We start from the raw sequence: 10,998 nt of genomic DNA on the forward strand, positions 1-10,998 counted from the left end.
CGGATCACAACTTTGATAACCATTGTGAAACGAGAAACCACTAGGATTATGGATACCTCTTGAAAATGTACTTTATTCCATTCCGAAGCAGCAGAGGACAGTAGAGCGTTTAGTACGGTGTAGAAGAAGAAAAACAAAACACAACTGTTGTTGTCTGACGCCATTTCCTGTCGACTGAAACGTGCGTTCACGGTGAACAGTGAACACTACAGCAAATGTAAGTGAAATTTTACTACAATTTAAATGTTTATGTGGAACTAAATGCGCATCGATATTCAGCCACTTAAATGTGTATAATCATTAATCACAATGTGTTGACGTCAGTGTTATCTAGTCTGTGCAGGCGTGCAGCTAACTTTAGTTTTCCAGACAGATGCTAACGTTAGCAAGCTAACTTACTAGCCAAGATTTAGACACTCGTAGATTTATTATCGATTCTGCCATTACTAGCCCTGAAACATGACACATGACACACATAATCGTGAAGTACGAGCGTACAAGCGTTGAAATTGAAGGGAAGAATGGATGAGTGCTTCTCAAACCTTTTCAGGGCAAGGACCACCAAATTAATATGTATATAGCCATGGAACCTCATCTGAAAATAGTTTGTCCAGGGACCCCCATAGAAGACTTGGGTGTTGTGAAAAAATTCTCAAGATATTTTGGAAAGCAGATCTACAAGCTCACAACACGTTACATCAAATGCGTTGTATGCTTGTAGATAGCTGTTTTCAAATAGCCGATGTAAACATTTGTCTGCTTGAAATTAAAAGTGATGTGCACTGCACACCCAGCCTCTCATATTATGTGTGCCTTTGTTTGTACAGGAAAATGGATGTTCAAAAGAGGATGGCAAAGAAAAGGAAAGAGGATGATCAAGCTGAAGACTACCCCACAGAGATAGAGGAACAGCTCACAGACTTTGAGTCCTCGGTCACATCTGTAAATGCAATGATACAGACGATGATATCAGTTCCCAGAAATGACCCGCTGCAAAAGGTAGGACACCAGAACAGACTGAAACACCCCCTGTCTGTAAATATTTGCTGACATATAAATCCATCTTAAACACCCTGCGGTCAATCAGTCTGGCTACATTTACATGGACAGTTAAATCCCCTTTTCATTCAGAATAGTTCAAGTTCAATCCTATTTAAAGTTGTCATGTAAACATAGGAAATAACCGGGTCAGCTCTACTTGTCTTAGAACAGTGGGGTCTCACAGGGTCAGCCCACCTTTAATGAGACTGCTGTGACTGCACATTATTTGCAACTGTCAAGCCTTTTGAAATCTGGTTTATAGTGACTGCATGTCAGATTTATTATTTTCATTTGTATTAATATTTCACAAAAGTAAGTGGCATGCAGCTTAAAGGACAACTTTAGTTTTTTTCCAACGAACGTTCATGTTTTAGGTTATTAGAGAAAATAAAGGATGAGTGTTAATTGTTTTTCATTTGCTGCTTTCTTTCGTTTTAGCTATTTTTGACAGGGGGCGGGGCAAAATATGTATTTTTTTTACAAAAGAATATGCTGATTTATTTTTTTATTATTTACTATAGTCCTACTAGACCCAAGAAATTATATCTGGCCACAACAGATCACGAGATCTATTGAATGACAAACTGACATGGACTGTAGTAAATATTAATAAATAAATTGCTGTAAAATGCTGTAAAAAAAGGATGTATTTAGCCCCATGCTCGAATTCCCCCGCCCCCTGTCAAAAATAGCAGTCTATAACAGTCTAATAACAACATAAAACTTGAACCTTGGTTGAAAAAAACTAAAGCTGTACAGCTTTAACGGTTTTACTGCTCCTGGCGGAACGTCATAAGGAATCCAACCAGCAACTGCTTCTGGCGTAATGTTCCGTCTGATAAGCTTTGTTATTGATATCAAACCGGATCTAGACCGGATTGCACAACCGCTGCCGTCCACCTCCCTTAAGAGGCCGGGTACACGAGGACGTCGCGGGCTGTTCCCCGCCTAAGTTTGCGAACGATATAAAACTTTACTGCGTCTACATTGCGGTTATGTTAATTATGTACGACGTCCACTCGAGACCGGTAAACTGCTTCGTTTTCAAGATAAAGATGCAGTACACATGGCTGGCCTGTAGATGGCCACAAAAAAAAAGAAAAAGCTTATTCTAAAGGCTATATGAAAGCGTTGGTATTTCACACAGGTGTTGCCAAATAACTAATTATCTTGATCAGATGCGCATATGCGTCATATCAATTTAATGAGCAGAGCAGTGCTGCTTCTCTCTCTGAGTCTGAATACACTGACTGACCAGCTAAAGTGTATGCCTACTAAACCATAATATATGACAAACCTTGGATTAATTCTTCTGAAAACAGCAGCAAGCACAAAGTAAGTGTGTGAGAGAGAGAGAGAGAGAGTGTGAGAGAGAGAGAGAGCGAGAGAGAGCGCGCCCCTTCTATTTTTTAACACGCAGCATCTCTCTCTCTCTCTCTCTCTCTCTGTGACTGCGTCTGACACAGACGCGGTCAATAATATATAGCATAAATAATAGGCCAAATATAACACTTTCCCTCTATCTGTGATCAGCTCCTCACACACAACTCCTCTCTCGTGCATGCCTGCTCAATATCAGCAACGGTATGCGTGCGGGCTGCAGATCGGCTATTTTTGGATAAGAGATTTATAGACATTATGTGCAAATATAAAATAGCTGTGATACTTATATGTAAGTGGTTATGGTGAAATAAACCATTAACACTGGTTAGTTTGGAGGGGACTATGACATCACCGTTTCAGCAAATTAGGCGGCATTCGCTGTACACACAGACGTGAAAGTCGCGTCTCCAAACTTTCCCACTCTGGAAGGTAGTTTCAAAATTAGCCGTTAAAGTCCCCCAAAACGCCGTCTCCGTGTGACAAAAAGGGCAGATCGGCTAATTACTTGCCCGAGAAACACCGAAATCGTCCTCGTCTGGATTACCCCTTATACAGGCTGAATAACTCGAAATCTACGGAGCTCTCCATGGTTTGCATGATCTTTGCTGATTATCCGGTGGTTTAGATGGAAACATTTGTGCTTTCTAGAGCCAGGATGGCTTCATCTTAACTCTCTAGCATTGACGCTATTTATTCAGCATTAAAGATGGACGCCCAGACAGGATATGAGTCCAGCGTGTGCTGCATTGAAACCGGCTTGGCAGTCTGCGGTTGGCTCTGCGTCCAGCAGGAGGCAGTATATGGGTTAAGTGCACAAGACACAATCAGGGGATACTTTTCTCTGCTCACAATTGACCAAAAGTCTTGGTCTCTACTATAGCTCTGCCCTCCAGTTGATAGTCGGTTACTAGTTCAAAAATCTCCACATTAACATGTAGTTAATGCAAACACATCCTGCATTTTAACGGACAGCTGTTCAATGTCAGTACTGAAGAAAGGGTTTGATACAAAAGCAGCTACTTGACTCGTGCCTTGTTCCCTAACAAATCTATAGTCAAATGCTGATGTCAGTTTGTTCAATTGGACACAGAATTGTTCGGGATGAAAAGCAGTTTTGTCTGTGACTCTGAGGTTTTGTGACACCTTCCAAGATAATAATGCACGTGACAACCGACAGGGCGGCGCTGAGGCACAGTTGAAGGGGAATGGAGGAAATACAAGGGAAAAAACAATTCGGCGATCGGACAAAAATGCTTTTTTTATTAAACGACGTGGAATGCACGGGTGATAATGGCCGACCCAGGAAAATTCTAAGGTCCATGTGTAAACTGCAATAAAAGTCTTTGTCCAAAACAACACACCTTAAGTCTTTTGGCGGTTGCAATACACTGGATTTTACTTAGTGTGCTGTGCACATAGCAGTCTACATTATATGATGGCCAATTTGGCCATTGTAATTTGTTTGTAGGCCAATATCGGTGCTGTGCCGCTGAGCCTCCCACACACACAGTTTTTTTTAATGAAATCTGTCTGACAATATTCTCTGCTTAGTGTAATTTGAGTTGATGTTCAAAAAGGGTAGGCGCAATAAGCCTCGGCTTCTGCCTTCACCTTTTTGGTACCACTAGTTATTAGTGGATTTTAATGTATGTACGTCTGTATGTACTCCTTTTTCCTTTTATGGACCGAAATAAAATCTATCTATCTCTCTAACACACACTGTGCTGTCCGGTCCCGTGCGGTCCGATGAGCTGCTGCTGGCATAGGCTCTGTTGCCGCGTAGCTCCGGGTTATGGCCCGTCACGGGTCACCTCCCAAACGGCAACTTGCAGACAATTGCTGCTGCTGTGCCCGCTCCACACCACACCAAAGTGCCAAACACACACAGGTACGTGCGTGTACTGTCCACTGTCTCCCCGACGCCCGCTGGTTCGACTTGCTAATACCAACAGTCGTTGAACCGAGGCAGTTTTTAGACCTGTTTGAAGTGTAGCCTTTAAACATAGCCGCGAGCGAATACACATTCTGTTGATGGCTGTGCGTCTGCCACGCGCCCACTCTGCGATCCACTTTGATGAAAGCTTTGAGCTACTGGTAGCTCGCAATCGACTGGTTGGTTACCCCTGTCTTAGAAGGAGGTGGTGTTGCTGCTGGTGTTGGTGCTTTAATACAGGGGTTCTCAACGTTTTTGGCTGGGGACCCCCCTGGAAATGCTTTGGCCATGTCTTTTATTTGTGTCTTTTTTGTTGGCTCTGTTTTGTTATGTATTGTATACTTATTTGCATTTGTGTTGTGTTGTCTTGTGAAACAAAAGAAAAGAAAAACAAGGAATCAGACCATAGTTATACTGTCATAGCTATCAGCCCTAAGAGTAAGAGAGACATCTTGGCTCTTACGCCATGTAAAATATATTGTGTCATAGTGCACAAAGGTCAATACTCAATAACATCATGTACTGGAAATAAGGTTACATAACCAATCATAATAATATAATTTCTTATTTTCTTCCTCACAGCCCCTTTCTGTAAATATTTACTGATGTAAATTAATCTTAATTTAACCTGTGATTTTCTTTTGACAGCTGGATCCTCTGGAACAGGCCAAACTGGACCTGATGTCTGCATATACTCTGAATTCACTATTCTGGAGTAAGTATTGTTATTTGTTCTAGTCTCTAATTACTGACACCTAATGTCAACCCAGTGTTATGCTATGTTATGTTACAGACGGTACAAGATTAGAAATGAGAAATTCAAAGTTTTGAATTCTCACATCGGAGAAGATTGGCTTCGGAGTGAAGCTGATTGGCACTATGCATGGCGACGCCGCCGAGCAAGAGACCTGATGATGATCAGCCTATATATGAACATTATTATCTTTTATTTTTTATAAAAAAAACTCCGGTCTAAATGGGATAAAATGCATAGTAAAAAAAAAAAGGAAATCCATAAATCTCTATCCACTACCTGAATGAATTATTTGAGAAATGAAAAAGTAAACTAAATTCAATGTGGCTGCAGAGGATTTTTCTGTTCTTGCATCCAAAAATATCACGCATTGGGTCTTTAAAGATGGAATCGCAGGTACAATAAAATGTCAGAAATGTGTATGAATGTATAATTGCAAGTTAGGCTACTGAAGCTGCATGATCTGAAGCAAAGTGAAGCGACTGTCGCGAAACATAGTCTAATTAATTTGTCCTTTTTTGCAGTGTACTTGGTTACACAAGGAATCAACCCCAAAGAACATGCAATTAAACAGGAACTGGTAAGTTATTTTTCCTTCATTTCCTGTTCTCCAATCCAATCTACTTTATTTATATGGCACATTTTACAACTCAAGGTTTACAAAGTGCTGCACAGGAAAATAAGAACTAAATACACTGTAGCTACTAGCTAAAACACAGAAAAACAACAGCAAGAACATCGAACACACGGTAGAATACAAGTCACAGCAGTGTCAGCAGACGGCGAAAAACAAAACATGGACCATAGAAATTCTCAACCGGGGTTAAAAAGCCACGGTATAAAGGTGGGTCTTAAGGTCCCTGCAGTGGACACTGGACACGTTTTCTGATTTTTAGCAACGTTTTTCCGTCGGGTTTTCCGAAAACCGCGTCCAGTGTGCAACCACCTTTAAGGCGAGATTTAAAAGTCTCGATGGAAGGGGCCGGTTTGATGTGGGATGGGAGCGCATTCCATAAAGTGGGGGCTACGACAGAAGGCTTGGTCACCTCTGTATTTGTGACCTTAAGATTTAACTGGCCCGCAGACCACAGTGACCTTGGGAAGTATAAACCTCAATAAGTTCCAAGAGATACTGAGGTGCCAAACCATTCAGTCAAAACAAACAATAAAAACGTACAGGGAGCCCGTGAAGTGAAGCCAGAATGGGGGTAATGTGGTCACGCCTGCAAGTTCCTGTTAGGAACATTCTCCATGTTCTCCCTTAAACTCTTCTGTGTGTTGTCCAGCATTTCTTCATCCACTTTCTGTCTTCCTTAGGAGAGAATCAGGTCGTATATGCTCAGAGTCAAGGAGATCACAGAAAAGAGGAAATCTGCCCGTCTGGACAAAGGGGCCGCTGCTCGCTTCATCAGGAACGCTCTGTATGACGCAGAAGAAGGAAGCTCCAAAAAGGACAGAGCCTTTAAGACGCCTGGAACACCCCTGGATCGTGGCGAACAGTCAAAACGGCCAAAGAAGTCTGAGTAGAATTTGATCTAGATTTGAGTTGCATCCAACATTGACCTTTTTTATAATGAAGTCACGGCCGAACCTAATGTACTAATCACATGGTTGAACCCCTAAGTTCAATCAATGTGTTGGTCTTGTTTTCTTGGACAATGTCAGTTAACCTATATAGTGCTATATGCTCCATCATACAACGATTAGCGAGAAGCTAATTGTGTGAGCTCTACCTGCTCACATAATGCATCACAACGCATTGTGACCGTGTAGATCACAAACGGGGATTAAATGAATCGGGCCAACATAAATAAACTATTAGCATCATCAATCAGTAGATCACAAACGGGGATTAAATGAATCAGGCCAACATAAATAAACTATTAGCATCATCAATCAGTCAGTCCATGATCATTGAGAAAGCTCCTTTGGCAAAGTTGGTCTTAATAATACAGAATTATTTTATAACATTGTAAATTTCAACACTGCCCCCGTCAAAGACATACAGTATTATGTTTTCTTTAAGAAAAGGGCATTTTAATTGCAAGTTGTAGGTACGTTAATATCTTCCCCAGCCAAGGGAGTGTGTTGGTGGTTATGAATAGTCTGGAATAAGACCAGTCATGGGTTTGAGTTTGACTGCAATAGAATTGTTTAGCTTTTTATCAAGATTGAGGCTTCCACCGTAATTTCTGCATTGTGATTCTATGAATCACTTGTTGATGATTATCGTTAGTGTTATCCTTTTGTTTTTTGTGGATGTCATATACGACATATAAACCATTTATAGGCTTGGCCATGGTATTTTCCTATTGGCCTAAAAACAATGAGCTGACTTTTGATGCAAGAATCTTTTTTTATATGTGCAAGCTCAATACGTCACTGCTCCCCCTGGCATGTCTATACTGCCATGCCCCAAATACGGACACCATTTTGAAAGTAGTTAAACTCATAGATATAAAAAAAAGATGCCTCATTGGCCGCTGCAGTTCATTGGAGCGACGTGTCTCCACTGAAGGCAGGAAGTCAAGCGGAAGTGCTGAAGGCACGCTGCGTCGCTGCCCAAGTGGCGTCACTCATGCGACTCCCCTGTCTCTCACTGCCACTCAGGTGACCACTGGCTAATCACAGCGTGTCTTCTCCGGGACTTATCAATTCAATCCAGGGGAGCTTTATTGGCATAAGAAAACAAACATTTACATTGCCTCTGATTGGCCTACTGAACGTCCTATTCTGTTACGCACACGTATGCTTCGCAAGGAATCTCTGGAAATCTTTGCCTTCAACAGAGACACGGAAGATGTCTATGGTTAAACTTCCCAAGTAAGCTGAGGTCTATTGAACTCCATTTTGTTTGGACACCTGACTGGATGTCTTCTGTCAGGATTCTGTTTGTTTAGTTGACTGAATAATTAAATGATATCCTGTCAAAACATTGATCTGAATTGTGCATTTCCAGCTTTTTTTCCAAAAGTGCTAGATTTAGTTTTACTTGTGTGCAATACATCTGCATATTTTATTAGCTTCAGTAGAAAGTATCACCCGCTTCGAATGCTATCAATGCATTGAAAGAAATGATCAGTTTCCTGCAGGCAGGGCAACAAACGAACTAAAAGCTTTGTGGCAGCTCTCCCTCCTATACTGCTATCTTTCTCCCTCAGTATCTTCTGTCTTTATCTCCTGGAATAGATCTAAGCTTGTGTTCAATGTGTTGCATTTTTTAACAAGTGATGCGCAGCTGCGTGCTTTGCTGTTCCCTTGCAGTATAACCATTTCAACTTTATTGAATATGCCATGTAATGGTGCAATTCTGCATTATCTTTTAATGTTTTCAGAGTTTAAAGAGAATTTTGTATTTGGTGAGATTTGTGCTGTGCTTTGTGTTTTTTGCACTAAAATACAAATTTAAACTAAATTTAAACGACACAAAAAATGAACAATGAATTTGTTGTCTTCATATTGTATTATATTGTATTGAATTGGATCAATGGTCCAGGACCCTGTGCTGCAACAGGTGTATGAGAAAGAGACTTCAGGTTGTTGATTAAAAAAAATCGAGTCAGGTAGGTATAATGTGCCCGGTGGGTCATCCAGCAATCACTAGCTGGTATGCAACAGTGTATGGATAGAATTTTGGCAACTCTTAGTATTGTATGTGTAGTACTTGGAAGTTCAAAGCAGCGTTTGCCTTATACAGTGCAGCAGATCATTGTGGGGATCGAACTTATGACCTTTGGATCACAAGGAAATCTGTTACTGCCATATACCTTCCAGCGCAGTTTCAATCATGTTACCATAGTCTAATAACTAAGACTTCCATATTGTTTCCTTTTAGTAATTCCCTCTGGACAACCAGAGATTTTAATCTTAATGTGCCTGCGAGTCACTGGGTCCTTCTAATCAAGCGCAGGAAACAGTGACGTGGTGAGTTAGCTCCTCAGGAATGAACCGATTCATCCTTTTCATCATCATCCCCTTGCTTTTCTCATCCTCCCTGCCGCAGCGTCCAAAAATGACATTTGTTTAGCCAAAATCTCTACTCCCGTCCCATACTTTTTCCAGAGAGATGTTGATTCAAACTCCTTTTCAAAGATGTGTGTCAAGCCTCCACTGATGAACGGCCCTGTCTGCATATTGGAAAAATATGTATTCTCCCCTTCGCTAATGCTCTCCTTCCTTTGCCCTCATGAGCACATGTGCTTGGTATAAAGGAGTTAGGTCACCGTCCAAGCAAAATTTGAACAAACAAACTCATGTCGAAATGGCCTGTGCTAACAAGCTCCAAATTCCATTTTTCGTCCCCACGGTTGTTTATTTGTGCTGTTTGCGAGGCAGGCTGCTGCTCTGTGGTGAGGAAGTTTACATTATAGAAAGTGAAAGGCACCAGACCAAAATGGCTTCCCTGGGCCAGATGGGAGTTTGTCAGGAGGCTCCCAGCCAGAGCTCAATCAGCAAATGGTTAATTCATTATCTCTCGTAAGGGGATTTGTTCCATTCAAGTTGCAGCCCCAGACATTTTTATGAAGAAAACCTTTTAACCGGGTATGGTATGGAGCATGTTATTACAATATAACTAGTACATCTGCAGTGGCTGGAACTACAGTTGGGTGCCACCGATATTGACCTATCATTTGACCCATTTAGGCCTGACCTCAAAACTTTAAAAAATCCTTCTAAATCCTCCAGTTTTCTGAAATAAATATTTTCACGATTTTTCAAAAATAGCAGACCTACAAGCTCGTAGCGCGCCACTCGGTGGCGCGCTATGAGCTTGTAGATCTGCTATTTTTCAATAGCTAAATTATAACAATGTTTAAAACACCAAAAGGGGTTCCCGCCCAAAACCTCAGCAAAAAGAAAAGGACAATATCGATGGCCTCCAACTGTAGGTTGTCTCCTTGCTCTTCCATTGAGACAAATGGATCCAGGTGTATGGTAGCCAGGACACTTACTGGTTGACATCTAGCACTGCCTGAAGCTAGTAATGCATGTATGTAATGCATAATGTGTTTACATTGACAAGGTGGGTACAGGCCTATCTTGAGTGGTAGAAAAACACAATAGAGCATGCACATCCACTAACTAAACGCCAGGGGCCAGGCCGAGGCAGTGCCGTCTCTACTGGGGGGCATTGCCCCCCCAGATTGGATTCTGTCCAGATTGGCCAGTAGTACCCTACCCTACCAATATTTTAATGTTTTACAAATGTTAAATCTATAAGTTCTCCATGATTATTGTAAATATATACATGTTCAAATTAATTGAATAGTTAATAGAAATACAAGGTAATATATGCATTAAGAAGACATAATGCTCAACATATTTGTTTTTCTTTGTTTGTTGGTGCTGCTGCATAATTGTAGCCTACTTGTAGCCTTTTTCAAGCATCACTTTGTCAATAGGCGACTATTTGTTATACACAGGGGAGGTTTGAAAAAGTGCCCCCTTTGGAAAAAAAGTATGCCCCCCTGCTGATTTGTGCCTGGAGACGGCACTGGGCCGAGGTAAACAATAGTAAAGAAAATAAGGTCCGCACTCCACACTGGCTGTGAGGCTCGAAACGTCATGTCCATGTTAAGAAACCACTTACATTTTAAACTTTGGAGCTTATTCCAGTGTGCAGACCTTATTTTCTTTGCTATATCATGTGGGGTTTGAATCCTGGGTAGAACATGAAAGTTATACATTGCACATTTTAAAATGTTAAACGGTGGTGCCTGTGCCGCGGCTAACCCTGTTACGATGGCCATCGATATTGTCCTTTTCTTTTTGCTGAGGTTTGCGTGATCTGCGCAAAAGGACAGTTAACCCATTTTGGGCGGGAACCCCTTTTGGTGTTTTAAACATTGTTATAATTTAGCTATTGAAAAATAGCAGATCTACAAGC

At 41.3% G+C, this 10,998-nt stretch overlaps 1 protein-coding gene across 3 annotated transcripts; it reads left to right on the forward strand.

The window, feature by feature from the left end:
- The first annotated feature begins 56 nt into the window (after nt 1–56).
- On the forward strand, nt 57–8,474 carry c1d (C1D nuclear receptor corepressor). Of its 3 annotated transcripts, none has more exons than XR_013790943.1 (6): nt 57–217; nt 828–999; nt 5,006–5,072; nt 5,636–5,691; nt 6,429–7,238; nt 7,288–8,474. XR_013790943.1 is itself a non-coding variant. In XM_079512120.1 (5 exons), coding segments are annotated over exons 1-5 (507 nt in total). In that variant the 5' UTR covers nt 57–215; the 3' UTR covers nt 6,639–8,474. The 3 variants fall into 3 exon arrangements, 1 of the variants encoding a protein (XP_079368246.1); XR_013790944.1 differs by having other exon boundaries at nt 6,429–7,215; nt 7,260–8,474; XM_079512120.1 differs by having other exon boundaries at nt 6,429–8,474.
- Nucleotides 8,475–10,998: the final 2,524 nt, after the last annotated feature.

The sequence above is a fragment of the Electrona antarctica genome (assembly GCF_951216825.1).
Source record: "Electrona antarctica genome assembly, chromosome: 10".
NCBI classification, from domain to species: Eukaryota; Metazoa; Chordata; class Actinopteri; order Myctophiformes; family Myctophidae; genus Electrona; species Electrona antarctica.

Bases quoted from the DNA above. Each gene is read 5' to 3' on its own strand.
- c1d (XM_079512120.1), top strand. The intron at 5,073-5,635 runs GTAAGTATTGTT...CCTTTTTTGCAG, and splicing joins TCTGAATTCACTATTCTGGA to TGTACTTGGTTACACAAGGA. The intron at 5,692-6,428 runs GTAAGTTATTTT...TGTCTTCCTTAG, and splicing joins ATGCAATTAAACAGGAACTG to GAGAGAATCAGGTCGTATAT.